Here is a 26,280-nt window from a genome sequence, read left to right as displayed (position 1 = left end):
TATAACGGTATCAATATCAACATACAATATCAACATACAAAGATCATTTGACATCATCATTTCTTTCTTTTTTATGTGTTGACACATGAATGTTTTATTTGAGGTTTGGCACAATTATGTTCAATTAATAATAATAAAAAGAGTAATCTATAGAATAATCAATAGATACACATTACACACTGCCTGCGTTGGTTGAGTTTTACTCAACCATACTGTTTAATGGCTTGCCTAGATCCAGATCAATAATGCTTCAGCCATACAGAACATGAATTGAACAAAGGACAAAGGGAAGATAAATGGATAAAGTTTAGATGAGATTAGTTTACATTAAACCCACATTAGGCCTTTCTCCCCATCGGCGATTAATCACACTGAGAAGGTATCATTTAATAGAGATCTTCATTCTAACAAAAATACAGCCATTAAGTCTCGTTCTTTCTCTCACTTTTCCCCCTATTTGTTCTGTCTGTTCTTCTCTCTCATTTTCCTCCTTTCCTTCTATCTCGCTCACTCATGTAGTCCCTCTCTCCTACCCTGACTCCTTCATCTCTTCCTGTTTCCTTTTCATCCCCGTTCCTCAACATTCCTCTCTCTCTCTCTCTCTCTCTCTCTCTCTCTCTCTCTCTCTCTCTCTCTCTCTCATTCTTCTGTTTGTGTGTCAAATGCCTAATAGACATTGTGAGGACCATTTTCCCGTAGTTTTGTCTCGTTTCATATTTTACCTCTTGAAATGAATGGTTGAATGATGATGATGATGATGATGTTGTGAAAAGGAAACCTTCATACCATCTTAACCTTATGTACCCGTCTCGTCTCACCTCCTCAGTGAGGACTGTGTCCACTTTGACCTGGCAGCTCCAGACTTCTCTCTGGCCCAAGAGACCGTCAGAGACATGGAGGAGTGCAGTCTGATGTGGTCTCTGTATGAGGAGTGGATGCAGGGCTTCACAGAGAAGGCCCAGGAAGACTGGATCACATTCAGGTACTGTAGGGCCATTGGTCAAAGGTTTACGATTGTGGGTCAAGGCCATGGGTTAAGATGAAAAGCAGAGAAACACCAATGATTGTAAAATCCTCACACAAATACCACAATGTTATAAAATGTGAAAATGTGTGTACGTGTGCATGTGTATTTGCAGGAGTAAAACCTACATTTTTGAGGAGTTTCTGTTTACCTGGCAAGACAGACTGAGGAAGGTGGAGCAGCCGACCACCATGTCTGTCAAACTGCAGGCGGAGGTGGACAAATACAAGGTGAGAAATAGCACAGTATAAAGGTGTTCATCAACAACCAGCCGTGCTGCTATTGCAAAGTGCATTAAAAATGTATGCAAAGTGCATAACATTTGGAACACCATTCCCAAAACCATCCGACAAGCAGATACCATTGCATCCTTTAAATCTCTTCTCAAAACGTATTTGTTCAGAAAAGCATTCCCCCCCCTGCCCCGTTGAATGTTTGTCTGTATTTCTATCTATTACATTGTTGTTGTTTTTATATTGCATCTTTAAATATGCTTTCTACTGTTGGCCAGCTGGCTGTAAGTGGTTGATTTGCTATGTTGCATCTATTTAATTGTGTTCGATTTTCCTGCTTTTTTAGTGAATTTGTTGTACAGCACTTTGTGACTTTGTCCAGAAAAGTGCTATATAAATAAAGTTATTATTATTATTAGTTTCCAATATAGGGGGCAGGGGCAGCTTCCAGGGACACTTGGATATGTGGATCGGGTCGGGGGACCTGAGACCTTCAGCTATGGCAGCCAATATTGAGTCCTATGGTCTTTTCAGTGGTTTACACTAGATGGCGGTCTTCGTCAACATATGAATGATACTAGATTACTAGGAGACGAACCGGAGGTGAAAAACAGCCTCCAGTTTGCCTCCACGTTATCACACTTAGAAAAATACATTTATCTTGGATTTATTTTTCCCAGATTACATTTTTGGTCAAAGCAACACGCTATATTCAATGGCCGATAACTAAATCACTTTTATTTTTTTAACTAATGAAAAAACAAAACAAAAGACAAAACGGGTGAAAGAAAATGAAACGATTGTCCGCCCCTGTAGACAGCTTTAAATCATGGTCACGTGTCCAAATTTGGCTGAGGAAATGCCATTGTTTTTTTGTTTTTTTTCATGTCATATGTAAGCAGGGAATCATAGCTTCAAATAGAGATGTTGTTCAGTTTGACTCATCAGTTTTGGAGATATGGCTTATAGAGTACCGGTAATGTATTGCAGAAAACAGTGTGTTGAGAAAACAGGCTTGAAAGGTTCACTTCTGTGGTCTCTAACATTACACCTAGCTACATGTTTAAGCATTTATTTCATATTTACATGTCGATTTCAGCTCTGACACTTATTTCAGACATAGTCTAGTATGTGAAGAGTCTGCCTGTGCTATTAACTCATACAAAATAAATAAAAAGGTTTTCTCCTCTGTTGAAAAGCTGGAATTTGCGCGATGGCAGGCTCTCAGTCAAATCTGGTCACGGATAAGGTACAAACACTGTCGGTGGTGGAAGAATCAATTAAAATTAATACATAAATGGAAATTAAAAACCTACGCCCAACGTGGGGCTCGAACCCACGACCCTGAGATTAAGAGTCTCATGCTCTACCGACTGAGCTAGCCGGGCCTGGTGTCAACATGACACGCACCCTATTTGGTCTGACCAAATGGGGTGTGAACACTTTGCATTGACACCAACACCCACTCCCACACACAGCATCATCATGTTTGTCCTTCGCTTGTGAAGATTACCAAGTGGCTTAAAAGTCACAATTTGTCCAATGACGGTTCTTCACAAGTAATGCAATGTCATACCAAGCAACAACAGGCAAGCACTTTATGTATGACTGCTGTACTGAGATGACAACGAATGAATTATTCCGTATGTAAAGATGTGGAAACAGCTGAAAGTCAAGCACAGCAATTGAAATGTAAAATGAGCCCTTATCCCAGCCATCGCCATCTAGTGTAAGCCACTGAAAAGACCATAGGATGCAATATTGGATGCCATAGCTTTGATGATTTCAAGCTTTTTCGCCATTTGCATTTTTATATACAGTATGTGATTGGTGAGTGTACTGTAGGATACTTGAAGTAGTAGTCGTTTTTTGTTATTTAACCCATTCTGACCTGAGATCAGATTCATACGAAGGTTTCCACTGGACACACACTGGTCTGATCAACCCATTCTGACCTGAGATCAGATTCTAAAAATGTCAGTCGTTCTTCGATTATTCAAAAATAGCAGACCTACAAGATCGTATCGCGCCACTCGGTGGCGCGATATGAGCTTGTAGATCTGCTATTTTTTCAATAGATAAAGCACGACATGATGCTGACACCAAAATGGGTGCCCGGTCAGAATGGGTTAATTAGTTTTAGTTACCTATTCGTTTTAGTTACCTTGGTTCATTGTGTGTTTGTACAGAGTGTGGTTCCGGTATTGAAGTATGTGCGTGGAGAGCATCTGTCTCAGGACCACTGGCTGGACATGTTCCGTCTGCTGGGTCTGCCCAGGGGAACCACCCTGGAGAACCTGACCTTCAGCCACTTGCTCAACGTGGCCGACACCATCATAGACAAGGCCCTGGAACTCAAGGTACGCACACTAGGGCTTGGTATCGGTATAATTCTTTCCTTCTTTTTCAGTATTGATACCCATTCTGGAGAGGGAAGTTTGGAGCTCTCTGGTGGAGCTGTTGCTCCCGCAACCCGACTACGGACATCCTTTCCCCTCCATCAGGCACCCAGGCTGACCAGGGGGAGAGAGTATAGACACCAAGATTACTGCATGTTTTTTTTGTGAGAGTACCTACCCTAGGGCACACGGGGAGAACATGCAAACTCCACACAGAAAGGCCAGTTTACCAAACCTACCTAGGGTATGGGCGCTGATTACACGGAGAAGAGAACATGCCAGGTCGCACAGCATACCCGAAAGGAATCAAACACTGGTCCTTATAGTTGTGAGGTGACTGCGCTACTGATTGCGCCACGATGCCCACATCAAGTGCCTATAATGCAGAATACCAAACCCTGGCCCCCTTCCAGGGTAATGAATCAGGCCTTCATGTATGAAAGTACTGCAGCATATCACATTTCGGTTAGGAATCGGCGCTCTCAGCCACGGCCCGGGTTCGATTCCCAGTCAGGTAACCGTGTTATTCACCTCCAACTCCTAATAGTTAGAGGGATGTCCGTCAAGGCCATGATGCCCCTTACACCCAGTCTGGCTGACCTGATGTCCATAAATGCCTATTTGAGCTGCTATTCTGTAAAAACTTTGAGGCCTGGGAACTGCCCATAGATCCGAAGTCCCGTTATTCCGAACATGCATTAAGGTTGGCGAACATGCACTGCTCCAAAAAGCCACATAAGCCAATGGAAGTCTGTCTCCATACTCTGAAACGCCACCTAAGACAGTGGGAGTCTGACCCCATAGACCCACATATTCACAATGGAGACAGCGCTTGTTTCACCTGACAAATATGACATCATATATGACATATATCATCATTTCATGTTTAGGAACTATTCTCTAAAAACGCTTTCCCATAAGGGAAAACTACGAGCCAGCCAGGACTCGAACCTGGAATCTTCTGCTCCGTAGGCAGACGCGTTATCCATTGCGCCACTGGCCCGCAAATATGACATCATGTATGACATATATCATCATTTCATGTTTAGGAACTATTCTCTAAAAATGCTTTCCCATTAGGGGAAAACTACGAGCCAGCCAGGACTCGAACCTGGAATCTTCTGCTCCGTAGGCAGACGCGTTATCCATTGCGCCACTGGCCCGCTGACCTGCTAAGCTTTTCTGACAAAACTCAACTTCAGAGTGTGAGGATCTGCCATGCCTGACTGCCGCTGCCAGGGGGGTCTTTGTGCCTTCCATTGTTACACAACAGGCCACAGGGAGTCTGTTGTGCAGCATGTACCCTCCAAACAAAGTCATCTGGTCATTACTGACACATGGCAGCTTTGATGCTTTCGTGTGACGTTGCTGTATGATCAAGTAGGCCGTTCACCAGTCGAGTGCTCCAATACACAATATTTTATCCCATTCTGACCTGAGATCAGATTCATACGAGGTTTCCACTGGACACACACTGGTCTGATGAACCCATTCTGACCTGAGATCAGATTCTAAAAATGTCAGTCGTTCTTCGATTTTTCAAAAAATAGCAGACCTACAAGCTCGTATCGCGCCACTCGGTGGCGCGATATGAGCTTGTAGATCTGCTATTTTTCAATAGGTAAAGCACGACATGATGCTAACACCAAAACGGGTGCCCGTTCAGAATGGGTTATTTGGGTAGTCTTCTGAAGTGCCCAGGTATAATATCTTTTCTCTGGCCCAATAGACATTGTGAGGACCATTTTCCTGTTCTTTTTCTTAGAATCAGTCTTACAATTAGTTTGATTTAGGCATTTAACCCATTCTGATCTGAGATCAGATTCATACGAAGGTTTCCACCGGACACACACCGGTCTGATGAACCCATTCTGACCCGAGATCAGATTCTAAAAATGTCAGTCGTTCTTCGATTATTCAAAAATAGCAGACCTACAAGCTCGTATCGCGCCACTCGGTGGCGCGATATGAGCTTGTAGATCTGCTATTTTTCAATAGCTAAAGCATAACATGATGCTAACACCAAAATGGGTGCCCGTTCAGAATGGGTTAAGATGTTAGGTTTAGGTTGTTGGTTGAAGTTATGATTTACACTTAGTTGCGTGCCGGTGACAAAACTATAAGCTTAATTCAGCATTTCATTAAAACGTTTAAGATTTTGTACAGTATTTTACAAAGTCTATCTGTCCTTCCATCTTTCTATCTTGTCCAAAAGCATCATCTTTTTACTGCTTGCAATCTACACTTTAGTCTGATTGCGCCCTCTAGTGTTGGACAGCTGGGTAGCATCTCAAAGCAATCCAAATTGATCACATCATGTCCTTTGTTGCGACCCCACGTTGCATTTAATATGAAATCGTGCATTTCCCGTCAGTCAGTCAGTCAGTCAGTCACGCCCCATATATGGTCATGCCTTGTAACATCACGTGATGTCATCAATATTAAGCCCATATTTGGAGATCCCTTATGTCATCAATATTGGCTAGCAACTCTACATCTCACCTCAAACCCTTAGATCTGGGATCTAGAGCTGACCTGTTCTGACATTCCATATGTTCCCCATCCATCCTTCCTCTTCGATGTCTCCCTTTTGACTGATACCTGTCCATTTAAACTGTAGACAGGCCTGCCTCAAAGTTGCCAAAGTTGTCTGACCCCATAGACACATAGATTCACAATGGAGACAGCGCTTGTTTCACCTGACAAATATGACATCATATATGACATATATCATCATTTCATGTTTAGGAACTATTCTCTAAAAAATGCTTTCCCATAAGGGAAAACTACGAGCCAGCCAGGACTCGAACCTGGAATCTTCTGCTCCATAGGCAGACGCGTTATCCATTGCGCCACTGGCCCGCTGATCTGCTAAGCTTTTCTGACAAAACTCAACTTCAGAGTGTGAGGATCTGCCATGCCTGACTGCCGCTGCCAGGGGGGTCTTTGTGCCTTCCATTGTTACAGGCTACAGGGAGTCTGTTGTGTAGCATGTACCCTCCAAACAAAGTAAACTGGTCATTACTGACACATGGCAGCTTTGATGCTTTTGTGTGACGTTGCTGTATGATCAAGTTCATTTTGGAAATATCTGGGTGGGCATAAAATGTGTGTGTGTGTGTGTGTGTGTGTGTGTGTGTGTGTGTGTGTGTGTGTGTGTAGGACCTGAACAGCCGTGCACAGGCAGAGGTGACCATCAGGGAGGCCCTCAGGGAGTTGGAGCTGTGGGGCGCGGCGGCAGCCTTCAACCTCACCGAGTACACCGACAGCGCTGGACACACGCTCACCCTCATCAAGGACTGGAAGGACATAGTTAACCAGGTACAGTACACACTCGTACAGTTAGGCCTAATAGAGGTATGCATAAAGTGAGTGGCAAATCGAGTGGCAAGGTGAAGGGCAAAGTTTTGTCTTTAAACGTTGTTTAATGCAATCAGATTTTCTGGCCATCAAGGACAGAAAGACGTTTTTTGCCACTCAGTAGGCGCTCCTGCATAACTTCTGGGTATGTCACGGTATGTCTGGATGATGTCACGCGCATACCCTCTATTGACACAGGCCGCGTTAGGCAGAGAACGCGGAGAGGTTATTGTCTATATCAGTAGTTCTCAAAGTTCATTACAATACTTTTAATCACTTTACATGTATAAATTGGCTATTCAAAAATATCACCTTTTTTTAATCTAAAAAAAGGAACATTTTGAATAATTTTGCATTTTTAAATAAAAATCTTCTCTTCTTGGGGTCCCTGTCAGAACATATTTTCAGATGAGGCTCTGTGACAAATGTTTGAGAACCACCTGATTAGGTGAAGGTCACGTCACCGTAGTGGGAGTTCCACAAGCTTTGCTTTTGGCAATCAAAGCAGCGGTAGAAGTCACACGAATTTGGTGTCATACATGCACTTTTATTTATTTCATAATCCAGGTATTTAAACTCTTTATTTGACCACACAGGCCATTTAGGAACAAATCCTCATGCTGAATTCCCACTAGCAGTTTAGAGCGAAGGTTCACAGTGCATTGGCAAAATGCAATAAATTGAGTGTGTCCAAGGTTACGAGAGACATCTTCCTATGTAAGTTAGTTGTGCTCCATTGAGAGCTCTGGTGGCCTGAGTGGATCAAAGCTGGGTACCCCTCCAAGGAGTACCCAGGACCAAAAAGTTTGAGAACCCCTTCTTTATGGAAATGTGTACAGAGAGCAGGTAGGTGTACATGGTTGACGTGTTGCAGAAAAATAGCATGTCTCTGGGGCCACCTTTCATGCCGTTTCACAAAACACAGATTCGGCCTTGGCCTTAACAAAAATTAATGGTTCAGTCATGAGATGGTTTAATTTGGCTTTATTCCATGCATCTTCAACCTCTCCATTTCTCAGAAGACGGCTAGTTAAACGACACTATTGGTGTGGGCGCAGCATTATTTGTAGTGGCAAATTGTCTTCTGAACACAACACACAGATGTGTATCTGTTGGCCAGATCTGGGACAGATAACAGGCTTTCTCTCCACTCTGCTTCTGTCTAGGTGGGAGATAACCGCTGCTTGCTGCAGTCTCTGAAGGACTCTCCATATTACAGCGGCTTCCAGGACAAGGTCAGTACAACACACTATTAAGTGTTTAAATAAACACTGATAAAGCGTGTCAAGCTGTGAGCTCATGTTCCTCTCTCACCACATGCGTCCAGGTGAGTCTGTGGGAGGTGCGTCTGTCGGACCTGGATGAGTACCTGCTCAGCCTGAACGCCATCCAGAGGCGCTGGGTTTACCTGGAGCCCATCTTTGGACGCGGGGCGCTGCCCAGAGAGCAGGCCCGCTTCAAGAAGGTTGACGAGGACTTCAGGTACTCTCTCTCTTTGTATTTGTGTGTGTCAAATGCCCAATAGTTGCGTACCTCAGCCATAAGAAGGTTTGACTCTGAGGAAGTGGAAACGTCAGTCACTCCTGCTGCCAAACAATACATTATGTGCAGACCAGTCGAGTGCTCCAATACACAATATTTTATTTGGGTAATCTTCTGAAGTGCCCAGGTATAATATATTTTCTCTGGCCCAATAGATTACAACATTATTGTGAGGACCATTTTCCTGTTGTTTTTTCTTAGAATTAGTCTTACAATTAGTTTGATTTAGGCATTTAAGATGTTAGGTTTAGGTTGTTGGTTGAAGTTATGATTTACACTTAGTTGTGTGCCGGTGACAAAACTATAAGCTTAATTCAGCATTTCATTAAAACGTTTAAGATTTTGTACAGTATTTTACAAAGTCTATCTGTCCTTCTATCTTTCTATCTTGTCCAAAAGCATCATCTTTTAACTGCTTGCAATCTACACTTTAGTCTGATTGCGCCCTCTAGTGTTGGACAGCTGGGTAGCATCTCAAAGCAATCCAAATTGATCACATCATGTCCTTTGTTGCGACCCCACGTTGCATTTAATATGAAATCGTGCATTTCCCGTCAGTCAGTCAGTCAGTCAGTCACGCCCCATATATGGTCATGCCTTGTAACATCACGTGATGTCATCAATATTAAGCCCATATTTGGAGATCCCTTATGTCATCAATATTGGCTAGCAACTCTACATCTCACCTCAAACCCTTAGATCTGGGATCTAGAGCTGACCTGTTCTGACATTCCATATGTTCCCCATCCATCCTTCCTCTTCGATGTCTCCCTTTTGACTGATACCTGTCCATTTAAACTGTAGACAGGCCTGCCTCAAAGTTGCCAAAGCGCCAGCGCTCGCCCAGCAATCTGCTGTCACTCAGGCGGATATGTTGATCTGATCACCCATTCCTATGGCAAGCGCCAGTGCTCGCCCAGCAGTCTGCTGTCACCCAAGCGGATGCGCGCACGTGACCTCTGCCCCTTTAGCTTCTCGCCCTCAGGTGTCTTACTGGTAGATTATGTTGTATTTGGTAGAAAATAATAACAATGAAACTATGAACTGAATTGGTTGTGTTTGTTTGTTTGTGTGCTCCAGGTCTATAATGTCAGATGTTCATAGGGACAGTCGTGTGGTTTCTCTGAGCTCCAGGGCTGGCATCAGGAACTCCCTGGTCACCATCCTGGATCAGCTACAGCGCTGCCAGAAATCACTCAACGAGTTCCTAGAGGTACCATATTTTTTTTATTTTTTTTTTACTTTTTTTGTCAATTAATGCCCTACTACTTAATCATATTACAGCGACACACATACATTTGCTGTTTTGGGATTTGAATCCTAAAAAGTAACAGTTTTTGACATAATGTGTTTCAGTGTGAAGTTAAATGCAATTTAGCTCTGGCCACGGGAAGGTGTGTGCATGAGATGAGCATGCACGCAACAGTTTCATGGGATCTGTCAGCTTGCCACTTGCCTACCATTGAAAATGTGTGTGGTTGTATTCCTATACTTGTGAGGACCACACCACATGTCCCCACAAGTATACGGTAGACCAGAGGTACAGGTGTTTAAAGCCTACGCCCAACGTGGGGCTCGAACCCACGACCCTGAGATTAAGAGTCTCATGCTCTACCGACTGAGCTAGCCGGGCCTGGTGTCAACATGACACACACCCCATTTGGGCTGACCTTTGGTCTTTTCACACTGAAGTGTGAACTGCATTGACACCAACACCCACTCCCACACACAGCATCATCATGTTCGTCCTTTTTAGATTACCAAGTGGCTTAAAAGTCACAATTTGTCCAATGACAGTTCTTCACAAGTAATGCAATTTCATACCAAGCAACAACAGGGAAGCACTTTATGTACAAGTAAGACGCGCAAACGCGTGAAGCGAACGCAGCTCGTGTGTGTGTGGTTGTGTGTGTGTGTGTGTGTGTGTGTGTGTGTGTGTGTGTGTGTGTGTGTGTGTGTGTGTGTGTGTGTGCTACAGCTGCGCCCTGTGTGTGTGTGTGCTACAGCTGCGCCCTCTGGTGGCGGGCGGGTGGTGTAACAGCGGGACAGACACACAGACAGACAGACATTCAGCCCTTGCTGTCATAGTAAGTGGCTCACTGCGTTCGCAATGACTGCTGTACTGAGGTGACAACGAATGAATTATTCCGTATGTAAAGATGTGGAAACGGATGTGGAGGACCTGTGCTGGTACGCGGGACATGGTAGAAGGGAATCCCAAGTTTTCCCGAATGTGAATACATAACCGTGCGTCACCAGGATCAATGATATGGTCACTGACAATGATGGAACATTATGTTGAGAATGTGATATAATATAGCAGCGGGGAGGCGACTTGAGGCCAGTCAACTGTCTTCCGTGTTTTGGTAGTTGGTACGATGATGCGCGACCTCAATGCACAACCCCACCCCCCAGCCATACCGGTCCGCGAACATTTTATGAACGGTCAGATGGTTCATGGTAATAGAAAGGTTGGGAACCCCTGCAGTAGACTATGAGAACTAGACGTTGTGTGGACTGTTTTCCTGGTCCTCACAGGAAAGACATTAGGTTCATCATAATACATTTGTCGGCTATTTTCAGCTATTTTCAATGCCGTCCTAAAGATGCCCTCACAAGTTCAAACCTGTGTCCTTGTGGGTTTCAGGAGAAGCGGTCTGCGTTCCCGAGGTTCTACTTCATTGGAGATGACGACCTGTTGGAGATCCTGGGCCAGGCCACCAACCCGACCGTCATCCAATCTCACCTCAAGAAGCTCTTTGCTGGTCAGAGACGTTTACCCCTGAGCTACATAATAGACTATATATGAGCATTCTTGCATATTCCTTGCGACCAGCGGTGTCTATTTTACCCCCAGCCAGGCCTGCATGCCACATTCGGCTATTCCCCTGCTATTTACAATGCCAACCTAACATGTTTATGTCCATACAAGTATAGTAATTCAAACGTGTGTGTGTGCGTTCTGTGCATGTTGTGCGTGTAGGCATCAACAGTGTGCAGTTTGATGAGCAGTGCCAGCACATCGTGGCCATGCGTTCTCTAGAGGGAGAGGTGGTTCCACTCAGGAACCTCATCCGCATCTCCAACCACGTGGAGGTAAGCATATGACACGCATGCTTGTCGAATCAATCGATGCTTAAAAGTGCTATTTTGGGGGCAGGCCCATATCCGAGGCGGGGTTGGCGAAAGGGCCTTTCTGTGTGGAGTTTGCATGTTCTCCCCGTGTCTCCTAGGTGGGCACCCTCACAAAAAAGCATGCAGTAATCCTGGTCTCTAAACTGCGGGGGGTTACAAAATCGTGGGATAAAATAAATTAGAAAAAAAAGTGCTATTTTTACGTTTGCATTGAATCTTAAATAGCTCTATATTCTTATCATTGCTCTAGAGCGTTTGTTCAGTACCAGGGGTCAAAAAAAGAAGAAGAAATTAAACGGACACAATTCTAAGTGGAACACTATACATTTGATGCTGATAAAATACCTTTTTGTGAGATTCTCTCTCCTTATTGGACAAAATTGGTATCCCAACTGAACATGTGTTTTCTGTGTGCGTGTTCTCCCTCCACCCCAGGTGTGGCTGGGTGAGCTTTCTGCAGAGATGAAGGAGACATTGAAACACCTGCTGTATGAGTGTGTGTCCGCAGGAAAGAAAGGAGATGTGGACCCCTCTCGTTACCCCTCACAGGTACACACGCACACATCCTTTTCATCATCTTAGTTTAAAAAAAGTACAATAATTCCAACAATTTACCCCATCTACATTAGCAAATGAATTTATATTATACAAGAGGTCAACCACACCAATGCAACTTGGTGTGGTTGACCTTGTCCCAAGGAGGAGTCCATACCGTGTGGTTTGGGCTTTAGAGGTACAATTATACAACAATGCTGAAAGGATTACACAAAACGCCTTGAGGGCTTTGTGTTCCTATGATGTTCAATGCATAAAGACAAAAATCCTCAATACTAGAAGCAGTGCAAGTATATTTACAGAAAAACAGTGGGGGGGGGTAATATTTTTTTTACTCAAGTTAGAAGACTTTGCGATTATGTGATGTCCTGTTTCCCACACAGCACAAAACTCAAAACATGTGATTGGCACTGGATGAGTTCAACTGGGCAAAACAGGTCAAAATGTAATTCATAAAATTGCTGTCTTAAAATTGTTGTATGGTAAATGGTGCATTTATATAGCACCTTTATCCAAGGCGCTTTACATAGGTTGTTGTGCATTCAACCATTCATGCACCAATGGCAGCGGAAACCATGCAAGGCACCAACTGGCAACCTTGTGGTTACCATGCGGCCACCACCGCCCCTCACAAGTAAACTAACGTGTGTGTGTGCGTGCGTGTGTGTGTGTGTGTGCGTGCGTGTGTAGATCCTGTGCCTGGCGGAGCAGATCCAGTTCACTGAAGAGACGGAGAAAGCTCTGAGGGATCAGAGTCTACAGCAGGTGGAGCTGGAGCTGGCTGCAAAACTAGAACACTACACTAATGTAGACACCAGCTCTGAAGAGCAGAGTAGCACAGGTACGTGTGTGTGTGTGTGTGTGTGTGTGTGTGTGTGTGTGTGTGTGTGTGTGTGTGTGTGTGTGTGTGTGTGTGTGTGTGTGTGTGTGTGTGTGTGTGTGTGTGTGTGTGTGTGTGTGTGTGTGTGTGTGTGATATTTGGAGAGTTACGCTTACGTTTAGGATAAGATTCAGGTTAAGGGTAGCGGTTGGGTTTAGGGGTTGGAGTTAGAGTTTTCCCTATTTTCAAATTAATTTTGCAGCAATATCACACACCAAAACATACCCGGTCTACAGCAGCACAATGTGTTGTCAGCATGTGCAGTGGTCACTGACACCTTGACTGCCCAGAACGGAAATTTCAGTCCATTGGTTCACTGCTATTTTCAATGCTGTCTGAAAATGTTGATGTCCTTCCTTAAAAGTATAGTAATACAAATGTGCGTGTGCATGTGCGTGCGTGTGTCTGCTAAGTCAATAAACACACACACACACACACACGTACACGTACACGTATACACTCCTATCCGAACCAAAACCGTCTTCTTGCCTATCACTCTCCCATGGCCGTCATACTGATTTAGCTCTAATTGCAATGGAGGTCGTTATTTATCACTGCGAGATAAACACTTCCAAGGCGGACTGACCTGATAGCCAGCCACACACAAAGACACGCTCCTTCAGATTAAACTGAAGAGAGTAATTGCTGCTGGCCTAATCTAATGACCTGGAGGCTAAGTGAACGCCACATAAAACCCAGACAGGGAGAAAGATCAGTCCCACTGAATGTGAACGTTTCAAGCTTGCAGATCTGCTACATTTTATACTTTTGTTTGACGCTGTAGCATTATCAAGTAGGATGTTAATTTACGAAAAAAGTTAGGTTTCTGCCCGACAGCAACAATATCCTGAAAAAGTAGCGGTTTTGGACATACATGGTTTCCGTCGGATAGCGGCAGTATAAAAGAGGCAGGTTCCTGGACGGTCATCTTGTCTTGCAGGCTGGCTTCTAAGGTCACAGTGTTGGAGAAAAGTCATTTTGCTCCTGTCAGGAGGAGATAGAAAGCTTGTGGACTGTGACTACTTCAGATAATATACAATGGTTCCAACTCACACAGCCAGTTCCTAAACTTTTTCAGCTCGGATTCTCAAAAGAGGAATTTGGTGTTTTACAGCAGTGTTTCTCAAACTGTGGGTCTGGACCAGCAGGGCAGTCCACAAACTATTTTGGAGAGGGGTCCCCAGATGATTGTCTTAATGTACAACATTGCTTTCTCACTGGACATTAAACAATCCAACAGAGCTCTTCATGGGTCCAAAAAATGGTCCCGAAATCCGAAATTAATCTGTGACATTTTACCGATTCCGACCCGTTTCGAAAACATTTTCAAATTGCAAAACCAACCCTGAATGGATCTGTGACTATTTCGTCAGATTCCGACCTGTTTCAAATGGCGGCACCGTGCCCGACCGATGTATTTTTGGTTCTTTCATATTTTAACCCCTGGCCTACCGTTCGCGGAAAAAACTGATTATTGCTAAAAATACAAACCTCCCGTTCACAGAATTAACGGAATGTCAATCAATGTCAGTTATCGGGGGTTCAATGGAGTAAAAATCGCTAATATCGCTAATGTTGGATGTAATTGACCAGAAAACGGCCGAAATCAGCGTGATCGTGCGCTATCGTGCATGCCCGCCGTCTCTATGTGCGTCGCTGTAAAAAATGTGATATTTTGCGATGTTTTGGGGTTGATTTGAGGTTAATTTGACTTAGTTATGAAAAATATAGCATTAGCTTAGCATTCCGAACAGCCAAGCTAGTGACTAAGGTCAAAATACTACCGGATGTTATCGATCGTTGACCCGGAAGTGACTTAGGAAGATTCGTCTATTTTGGCCAAAATCAGCATAATGGTGCGTTCCCGCCATCTGGTGGCAATTCGAGAGAATACACTAGCTATGAAAAAAAACAACTGTTCAAACCATCAGATCTTTCTATTAATGTTAAAATGATGAATTAAAAATATGCCAATTTGTTACCCAAACAAAAAAATTGGGATTGGTAGTCCAAGGGTTTCAAATTGTATTTTGTGAATTTGAAGTGATCAAAAAAAGAATGCATGTTCAATCTTCAGATAATCCTAATGATCTCAAATATTTCACAAAACAAAAGCAAAGGTTAAATCTGCAATTTCTTCCAACTGGTGTAGCTGTATGGCCACCAAAACATCATAATTCCTCACATTGTGCTAATTGTTTTTGAAACACAGCGTTAGTGCATGGTGGACTCCTTTCACGCTATTTCACAAATGTTTGTTACTTTATTTTATTTTCAGTCATGAGATTGTATTTTTCTTTAATCATTGAGTGCTCATTATTATTATTATTTTCTTTAATTCTTGAGTGCTCATTTATCATAGTATGTGAGGCCAGTCTGTGACGTCATATCGATGACATCAGGGATCTACATATAATATAATGTAGATCTGTTTGTGTACCTTTTATTTATGCCCATATTATGGGCATAATTAAAAGGTACACAAACACAGGCAGTTGTAGCCTGGTTAATAAACCAGACCGAATCAGCCGTTGGCAAAAAAAAGTTTGCCTGCCGGTGGATTACGGTCTGGAGAGGCTCAATTGTACGCCCATTTCCTACACCAGAGACATGGGGCGGCCAATCGGGACACGGTATGCAATATGGGCGGGCTTTGGTGCAGTGACTTTCAATGCTTGAGACCTTTGACTGACAGTAGCTCTGACCAATTGCGTCAAAGAGAAAATGTTTCAACCCGCCCCCCTGGAAATGAAATCCAAGCTGAGCCTCCCCAGACTAATATCCCGCGAACCGTGCGATATTAGTCTGGTTTATTAACCAGGCTAAGGCAGTTGTGGATTTAGAGGTAGTATTTCTGGTCAACCACTGAACCGCTAGTCCGACTGACATCCCACTCAGCACTACACTCCCATGTGTCCTCGGTGATACACCTGTCACGTTTGAAGCTGATCGGTCGAACGGTTCTCAAGACATACGGGGGAGACACAGACAGACACAGAGATTCCATGCATTTATAGATATGCTGTAGATATATATATATATATATATATATATATATATATATATGCATATATACCGATGGAGGGAAGAGTATGCGGGTCATTCTAATTCATGCCATTTTCTGTCTCTCAGAACAAAACAATTTGTAAATTTGAAAAAAGACACAATTATAAAAATCATAATTTAGTTTCCTTGATGTGTTTTCATAACATAAGAACAATAAAGTTTGTGTTTTTATAGTTTTATAGGGTTATTTCATTTAAAAACATTTTTTAAAGCATGGCCTGTCCCTCTGCATGATTGTTCAACTTTGACTAGATATTGAGCCCAGAAAATGTTAATTAAAAATATATATCTCATATAAAGTTTTTTTTTTAATTTGTTTAAAATTGGGTAAAAAACTATATTTTAGTTGTGTCCCCCTGTTACTGTTAAAAGAAAACACTCCTTCAGAGGTAATGGAGTGTTCCAAAAGTCCATCCTTTCCAGGAATTGACATCATCACTTTCATGAAGTGGTGGCAAAATGTCAGCCAAGTGTGCTCTTCTTTTAATGAATTTTTTTTTGAGTTTTCTAATGTTTGACATAGAGGGATGACCACTCTGATAAAACCTAATCATCAGGTATTATTAATATATGAGGAAGATTTTACATTATTTGTTAAAATGTTGTTTTTATCTGGACACACCCACCATTTCATTAAGTATGCCTGGTTTGCCTGATGGGTGGTGATCTACCTGAACTGTATATCACCAGTAGAAAAAAATAGTGCCATTTTATCATGAAGATAGGTGGAAAAGTAGTGAAGTGGTCCTTTAAGAACAATCCTTTAAATAATAGCAGGCCTGCCTAGTTTAACATCATCCATCCATTGCTCTGGTGTTCCGAGCCAGAGAATGCTTTTAATGCATCCATCTATTTATCCTCCATTATCCTCCAAGCTATTACTTTGGCCGTGATCACACAGCAGCGAGGTTTGGAAAACACAAGACGCACCGTTGCGGAACGATATCTTGGGCACAAATGCACAGAGGCAATTTTTTGAAGTTGTCTGGATCAAACGCTGAAATTGAATCACTGTTGTTGGTTTGCAGGACATTCTGTCAGTGTAAACCGTATCGTCGCTGTCTGGTGGAGACCTTGTATGTCCAAAACTGTTACTCTTCAGCAAATGGAAACAAAGAACATTATTTTGTTCCAATGGATCCAATGTAGTTATTATTTAGTCATTAGTTCTTGGTTGGTTCAATATTTACAAAACCCACAGACAGTCTTATTTAGCACTTTCACTTTCAAACATTTTCAGAAAATAGCCAAAATACATATAATGTTATTGTCTCCACCAGGCCGAAGGCATGGGGGGAGAGTATGTTTTGCACTCCGTCCGTCCGTCCGCGTGTCCGTCCGTGTGTCCGTGTGTCCGTGTGTGTGTCCGTGAGCAGCTAATCTCGGCCACCGTTAACCCGGTCGATGGCAAATTTTCCACACACACTCCCTGGATGCCAACGATGAACCTCTGCCCCAAACTTTCCAGAACGGCCTGTTATAGCGCCACCAGGAGGCCGCTTTGTGCAAAACAAGTTTTTGCACAGTACACCTACAGATTTTGTCCAAACATCGCGCAAATTGGTACACAGTCTCTCTAGAGCCATTCAACGAAACCGGTCTTTCAGATTTCTCAGACTCCATCCTGATTGGTTAAGATTGGCTTCCAAAGTTCAGTGCTCAGTTTCAAACAAAATGCTGCAAATCATGAACACATCGCGTGATTCCCGTGAAATTGTGCACCCACATTCCCACTAGGCCGAGGACGAAATGCCACATGAACAATTTCAACTCAGCCTCAAGGTGGCGCTATAACTGGCCAAAAAGTGTTTTTACCTCTAACTGCACGGATCTGTGGATAATTTACTTTTGTTGCCCTTTTATCCAACCACCAGATGAAGGCAAGCTGCAATGTCCTACATTCCTATCCTGGTGGAGACCTGTGCCCAGAAGGGCACTTTTTCTAGTTTTGGCTATTTTTGATGGACACTGTTGTACGACATAGTAGGACATTAAACGTTGAAATAATATTGGAAATAAAATGTTTCTGCCGGACAGCGACTATATACAGTAAAGATATAACACATAAAATAATTTAAAGTACATCCATAACTTCCAGTAACTCCAGATTCCAGTAGGTGCCTATTGATTGATGAGACTTTATGGCTCTGAAAGTGAGTTTAAATTGATTGGATCCAACTGAATTAAATTACACATACTCTAGCACTTTGTGTAACCCATACACGCAGCCACAAGACACTGCTCATCTGTGGTGGAAGATGTACTCACTACTCAAGAGTACTTTTTTGCTTTAGTGAAAATATCAATAGAACAGTGCAGAAATAAAGTTAAAGGTAAAAAATGTTTGACTTGAGTAAAAGTACAAAGGTAGTGGTGTCAACATTATTCACACCGGTTCATATGACACATTACATTTTATTCACAGCTAGTCTTTTATGTATTTTATATAGGCCTAGCCAATCTACAGTATAAGCTCACAACGCTTCCCATTGCAAGCCACTATGAGCTTGTTAATGTGTGTCGTGTATTATTATAAAGCAGCAACGTAATTAGGTGTATTGAGTTCTTAATTACAATATTTGCCTCTGAGATGTAGTATCAAACAATGAAACTAACATGAGTAAATGTACTTAGTTAATTTCCACCCTCCACCCCCCCAACCTTCTCCGGATCAGGGATTTTTTATTGATCAATCAATTGATTTTGTTCTGGCTTGGATCAATTGGATCATTTTTTCCAACACTGTTTTCATTCAACCTTGCAATGGCCTCGTGGGCCCCCGGCACCACAGCTTGAAGGTGCCACAGCCCATACGTTATGCTTTGGTCTCGTGTCTGAGCCAAAGAGCCATGCAGTTAGTCAGGCTGCACCAACTCCACTGCCAGGTTTTATGGTCCATCTATTTGTCCAGGGTCATTAGATTGCTCTGCCAGCCATTTACTTCCAGCAGCTCCAATCAGTGCTGCCTGCCACTGATTGCACCGTAGCTCTCATGCCAGCCTGCTGCTGTAGAGCCAACACACGTCACACATAATGAGACTTACTCTTTCCCAGGTGTTTGGCCCAGGCGGACAGGTTTTTTGAGGTTAGGTTTAGGCATCATTTCTGTGAGGTTATGTTTCTGAGTCGGTGTTCTGTATCTTACAACATTGTTTATGTACAAGCAAAGAATGTTTGATTTCACCATCTGTCCGTTGAAGTGTCTGGGCAATTACGTTTTTAGTTTCTTCATCAGAGTTAATTGTCTATGTTTGGATAATTTTTGAGTGGTGCAACCAGTCCAAAGAACAGCAATGTCTGTGACTCTGTGTCCGCCTATGTGACGTTAATGAGCACGAGTACCAGTAGAGGGCAGTAGGGGCGCCATAGAGAGAGAGAGAGAGAGAGAGAGACCACTCGGTTCACACAGGTGTGATTTTTAAGTAGTTCTTAGTTTGCTCTTAGTTCTAAATTTGTTTTATGTTAGGGTTAGGCATAGTGTTTGTGAGGCTAGGTTTAGGCATAGTTTTAGTGAAGTTAAATGTTATTGTTTATACGCAATTAAGGCAAAACTCCTGGAAAAGAGGGCGTCCCCACACATCACTGTTGCTCCATGGAGAAAACGTTTCAACTACATACATTTAGCTACTTAAACCTTATAAGCCTATATCATCCCTTTCGGGTGGAGTCCTCATATGTCCAAAACTGTTGATGTGTTACTTTTGATGCTTTTGTGTGACGCTGTAGTGTGATCAAGTAGGGTATTAATTTAGGCAAAAACACAAAAAGGTTATATGGAGGTATGAAGTTTCTGCCCAACAGCAACAGATTGTGAAAATAGCCAATCAGCTGTGAGATTGTGCCAGTGGTTGTATTGTACTGTACGTGTGTCGTGTGTTGTGTGTAGAATCCAGCATTCTGCAGCTGAAGCTGAAGGCTCTGATCCTGGACATCATCCACAACATCAGCGTGGTGAAGCAGCTCAGTCAATCAGGCGTCAGCAGCCCGGACTCCTGGGCGTGGAAGAAGCAGCTGCGCTTCTACATAGGAGCGGACAAATGTTGCCACATACACATGGTGGATGCACTGTTCAGCTATACCTATGAGTACCAGGTATGTATAGATGTAGGACAAATGCTGCCATATACACATGTCAGCTATACTTATGAGTACCAGGTATGTATAGATGTAGGACAAATGCTGCCATATACACATTTCAGCTATACTTATGAGTACCAGGTATGTATAGATGTAGGACAAATGCTGCCATATACACATTTCAGCTATACTTATGAGTACCAGGTATGTATAGATGTAGGACAAATGCTGCCATATACACATTTCAGCTATACTTATGAGTACCAGGTATGTATAGATGTAGGACAAATGCTGCCATATACACATTTCAGCTATACTTATGAGTACCAGGTATGTATAGATGTAGGACAAATGCTGCCATATACACATTTCAGCTATACTTATGAGTACCAGGTATGTATAGATGTAGGACAAATGCTGCCATATACACATTTCAGCTATACTTATGAGTACCAGGTATGTATAGATGTAGGACAAATGCTGCCATATACACATTTCAGCTATACTTATGAGTACCAGGTATGTATAGATGTAGGACAAATGCTGCCATATACACATTTCAGCTATACTTATGAGTACCAGGTATGTATAGATGTAGGACAAATGCTGCCATATACACATTTCAGCTATACTTATGAGTACCAGGTATGTATAGATGTAGGACAAATGCTGCCATATACACATTTCAGCTATACTTATGAGTACCAGGTATGTATAGATGTAGGACAAATGCTGCCATATACACATTTCAGCTATACTTATGAGTACCAGGTATGTATAGATGTAGGACAAATGCTGCCATATACACATTTCAGCTATACTTATTGCGAATGCAATGATTGCGAATGCAATGAGCACTAACTATGAGACCCTGCAGATCATGTCTGTGTGTGTGTCTGTCCCGCTGTGACACCACCCGCCCGCCACCAGAGGGCGCAGCTGTAGCACACACACCCACACACACACAGGGCGCAGCTGTAGCACACACACACACACACACACACACACACACACACACACACACCCACACACACACACGAGCTGCGTTCGCTTCCCGCGTTTGCGCGTCTTACTTGTGAGTACCAGGTATGTATAGATGTAGGACAAATGCTGCCATATACACATTTCAGCTATACTTATGAGTACGAACAAAATGTAATGACTCAACTCAACTACAATTCCGAGTGCTTGTCTGGGTGGGGTTTCAAATATGATTGTTTTGGGGGGTCGCGGCCTTCAAAGTTTTGAGAACAACTGGTATATAAGACAAATACTGCCAAAGCTTTACACAGTTCGATACACATATTGAGGTCCTGGCCTCTAAACACTGCCTGTCCAAAGCACTGAGAAAAGCGTAAGCTTTTGTTGTTCATCAGGAATCTGGAAAAGCTACTTTACTGCAGGAACATTCCCTGGCTTTAAACAAAATGACTATTATAATGCCACGAATCCTTAATTCACATCATCCTTCTACTCGGAACAGCTCCACAATCACATTCAAGTCCCCACATTTTAGTGTTCACCACTAGGGGGCAGTTTTGTTCCAGGTATGGATCTATTTTGCTTACTAGAAATGCCTTGGTGTACTCTGCTGCAGTCCCTCTGCAAAACTGCTGCCTAAACCCCCTCATCTCCCCTTTAGTGCCCTCCACTCCTTCATCAGTGGTGGTGGAGTATTCACAAAGAAGTATTCACATCTTTTACTTAAGTAAAAGTAGCACAGCATATACTTTCACTCTGTTACAAGTGAAAGTATGGTGTTCAAATTGTACAAAAATTATAAAGTTATTGGCATCAAAAAGTAGTTTTATTTTTATGCCTTTATTTATAGGACAGTAGACTGACAGGAAATGGGGAGAGAGAGAGATGGGGAATGACACGCACCAAAGACATGCTGTCAGGCTACAATTGCTACGCCAGCGGCCCAGGCCTGATTGGCTATTTTCAAATAGCATATGTTTAAGTGGTTAATGCATGTTTTGTAACAATACTCAAAATCCACAAAATAATTACAGTACAGTATGTAACTCTAATTGTCAAATAATTGTAATGGAGTAAAAAAAAAATCCTCAGAGATGAAGTGTAGTATTGGAAATACTCCAGTAATAACCTCCTCTCTCCCTCCCTCCTCCTGCATGCGTGTACCAGGGGAATGCCGCTAAGCTGGTGCACACGCCGCTGACAGATAAGTGCTACTTGACGCTGACCCAGGCCATGAAGATGGGCCTTGGGGGGAACCCGTACGGGCCCGCCGGTACCGGGAAGACCGAGTCCGTCAAAGCCCTGGGGGGGCTGTTTGGACGGCAGGTCCTGGTTTTCAACTGTGATGAGGTACAGCGCTGAAGCACCTAATAGCGAATGTTTAGTCCTGGTGTTCCACTGTGATGAGGTACAGCACCAAAGCACTCAATAGAGAATGTTTAGTCCTGGTGTTGGTGATGACGTACAGAAGTGGTTTTCAACCTTTTTCATATCAAGGTCCATTATTTTTCGGCATTTGAGCCACGGATCACCATTTGATGAGATTGACCCTTTCAGAGAGTCAGACCTAAAGCTTAGAATATTTTGTTAGAGTTGGATACGATTTTGTCCACAATGTCATGCTGTATTGATGTTGGTACCATAGGAGAGATAACAGGCAAACGTTGATCAAAACATCAATTATTCTACATTCTCTAATTGTGTAGACTTCATGTAAATTAAGTAATACAGATGTTTGATAAAAACTCTTGACCGTTAAAGATCTATACGGGTCAATTTGGTTACCAACTCGCCATAATTTAGCTGGGGACCACCACCTCAAGGACCACTGGTGGTCTCCGGACCACTGGTTGAGAACCACTTACGCACAGTCCCAGTTGAGCAGTGGTTCATCCGTGACAACGCTCCACACGTCTCAGACTCTTCTCCCTTCTGGCTCCTAGACTGTGGAATGAACACCCCATTGCAATTAGAAACGGAAAACTCATTACAAATCTTCTGCCATAATATGAAGACTCACCTCTTCAGTCTCCACCTTAGCCTGTAGCACTTGCCCTATAGCCTCGATGACCTTGCACATAGGTTCTCGGTTTACCTATGTTCCTAGATTACTATTACTATCATTGAAGCATGAGTTCAAGTCCGTTGCTCTCCCCTTGTCCCCCATATATGGGGACTAGGTTGGTGGAGGGTGTGTAGAGCCCAGGATCACATTAGATGATTGACACAGGGGTGAAAAATGGGTTACAAAATCGTGGGATAAAAAATATATTTTTGGTAGATTACTATTACTAGTCCTTACCCGTTGTGAGATATTTGCCCCCCCCCCCTTGTGGCCGTGAAGGGTACTGCGCCCGGGTGCGTTTTGTAATTTACTAATAAATTAATTATTAATAATCATTAATGTGTCAAATCGAAAAAAGGGCTTCGTTACACCCTCCATATTCATATGGGAGTGATTGGTGCAGGCAGTAAGGAGTTATGGCAATGTTTCTGACAGACACACGGACAGACATTCGGTTAATTATAGTATGATTTACATGCATTTGATGTATTACCTTGTGGTGTTCTTGTTCTTGTAAGTCTCTCTGGATGTAGTGTCTGTGATTTGTTCCCAACCTCTTATTTTTCCTCTTTATTGTTTTTCTTTTCATGCCTCCCACACCCAAGACACACCTATCTGTTTTTTGATTCATGGATAAAAGTAACGGATGATTGATACTTAGAGCCCTGCAATCCTTACTCAGGCTCAAAACATAATTATGAAGTGATAAAGGACCCAGGATCTGAGTGACCCGTCTTCAGCAAAAAGATAACAGTAATTATAATGAAATGGAAGCCAGTATGGATTCAACAAACACAACTAAATGCTCTGCTGCAAGCTATCCTCCTGTCTGCCATTTAAAATATTAACCTGCAAAGAAATTACAAAGTGCATTTAAAATGCATCCATGTACCGGTAGTATTTTTTTAAAGGATGCGATGCGGATTTATTTTCTCTTTGTTCTCATTACTCATTTATAGAACAGCATTTTAGTTTCCGCATGTGCAATTCATTCAGGCTTCAGGGCCAGATTGCAAACATTGAAAGTTTGATGAATAGCATAACAAAAGTATAAATTCCTCTTTACTGACTCAGTCTGGCTGTTTACGCACAAAACCTGCGCTCTGCAGTTGTAGCAACTCAACTAAATTGTGTGTGTGTGTGTGTGTGGGGGGGGGGGGGGGGGAGAGGATATTCATGTTGAGGTTAGGATTACACATTTAGGGCTCCATTTTGCGGCAGCGGCCCTTTTTCCTTAATTTGGGGGATTTAGTATTGTGTAAGAGGCGTTCCCCCGTAAAAAAATCTTGTGCCACCACCTAAATCCTTAAAACACCTACGCTACCCATTACATTACATGCATATAGGTGTGGTTTGGGCGTTACGCAACTTGAATCAATCAGTGTGCCAGGTACCATTCCCTTTAAGGTCACATTCATACCAGAGAGCTTTGCTGCGATTAAAACTAATCCTGCTGCGCATTTTCAGAAAATGCACTTCGTTTGGCAGGTGTGAAGGCTCATTCGAATCATAATGTGTATCAAAGAACCGCATTATACTCCGAGCAAAAACGGGGGTTTCGCTTCGCTTCCAATCGCACTTGATTACGATTCGGTGAAGGTGTGGATGCAATCCGCAGTAAATAAAGGAAATGAAGCAAACAATGTGGCGGGTGAAGAGCTGAACACAGTTGGAGACGGAGAAGGCATATTTTACGCAGCGCAAAGATGTCCCGTTACCGTGGATAGACGTGGTCGAATGAGGAGACTGAAGCCCTGATCGAAATGAGGACGAGTACATTAATCAATTGCTTAAGAAAACACATAATTACTGCAGTGCAGTGTAATAGTATTATAGCCTACAGAATATTCTGTCTGTCTGTGCGTGCCGTAAACATGGAGTGCTGTCAATGTGTGGGGTCTAGTGGGGAGTATAGGAACTTTCATCTCAATAAACGTGTAAACATTTTGCGCTGCTGTCTGTTATATCAGTGCGCTCAGCGCTGTGCCTCCATGCCCAAAAGAACAGTGCGTGGCTGCGTGCATATAGTGAGAGAGCGAGAGAGAGAGAGAGGGGGGGGGGTCCAATCCCAGACGGCACGACACATGCACGTTATGAGTATAATTTTATCACCATAGATTTCACTGTGTAGGCTAGTTTATGAATGGAACACATTGATAAAGGTCCCCCCTGCTGCGTTTCCAATTGCTGCGGATGAAAGTGTGAAGGCAAACTGCAGCAAATTAAATAAGCAAGAATCCCAAATTCTCCGCCCATACGCATTGAGTCTACCGAAGTATTAGGTGAGAATGTGACCTAAGAGATCTATTATCCATAATCCATTATGCCCTGGATCTTGCCTTATGGAAGAGCCACGCGTGCTGCCTTGGAATACATTTATTTTAGATACAGATCGTTGTTTTGTGTCCAGTATCTGACTATTCTGCCATCCACTCCACGACCAACACAACTAAGTTGTGCTGCCCCCCCCCACCCCGGCCTTTCGGGATCAAGCGAAAACGGAAGTTCGGGAAATCAGATTAATTAAATAGATTTTCACTGAACTACGGCAAAATCACATTGGAAATGACACCCATCTAGCATTTAATTGCCTTTCATTTGGTTGACACAAGTATCAGCTACGTGTTACTGATCATGGGGAATTACATATTTCCTGCGTAATGGGGTGATGAGGTGATCAAACTGAACGAGGGAATCATGCACAATGAGCACAAGGAATTGACACTGCTGATTAGAGGGAAATTACAATCACAGATTTGTGGAGAATTAAGACAGACATGCATATGTCAAGCCGGGGAAGCTCCAACTCAGGTCGCACCATCTGAGGAGCGCATTCTTTTATCAAACAGATTCGCATTACGGGTGGTTTGAAAAGGCACTTTCCGTTGTCCTAAACCTGTGTGCATAAGATAGTAAATATAGGGAAAGCACATCGACATGCCTGCAGACACACCTCTACCCGC

General features: G+C 42.9%; 1 protein-coding gene across 1 annotated transcript in view; it reads left to right on the top strand.

Moving 5' to 3' along the window:
* Nucleotides 1-26,280, top strand: part of dync2h1 (dynein cytoplasmic 2 heavy chain 1) — a 389,827-nt gene that overhangs the window by 24,744 nt on the left and 338,803 nt on the right. The window contains exons 25-37 of the mRNA XM_083773699.1: nt 827-982; nt 1,140-1,254; nt 3,447-3,617; nt 6,819-6,977; nt 8,183-8,251; nt 8,344-8,498; nt 9,639-9,771; nt 11,206-11,323; nt 11,542-11,654; nt 12,129-12,242; nt 12,939-13,089; nt 20,081-20,286; nt 22,420-22,602. Coding sequence (XP_083629825.1) covers nt 827-982; nt 1,140-1,254; nt 3,447-3,617; nt 6,819-6,977; nt 8,183-8,251; nt 8,344-8,498; nt 9,639-9,771; nt 11,206-11,323; nt 11,542-11,654; nt 12,129-12,242; nt 12,939-13,089; nt 20,081-20,286; nt 22,420-22,602 — 1,843 coding nt within the window. The remainder of the gene's footprint in view (nt 1-826; nt 983-1,139; nt 1,255-3,446; nt 3,618-6,818; nt 6,978-8,182; nt 8,252-8,343; nt 8,499-9,638; nt 9,772-11,205; nt 11,324-11,541; nt 11,655-12,128; nt 12,243-12,938; nt 13,090-20,080; nt 20,287-22,419; nt 22,603-26,280) is intronic.

Source organism: Protomyctophum parallelum (genome assembly GCF_964188405.1).
Source record: "Protomyctophum parallelum genome assembly, chromosome: 9".
Lineage (NCBI taxonomy): Eukaryota > Metazoa > Chordata > Actinopteri > Myctophiformes > Myctophidae > Protomyctophum > Protomyctophum parallelum.
Note: the sequence above shows the minus strand (reverse complement) of the source record. Positions and strands in the feature narration are given on the sequence as shown.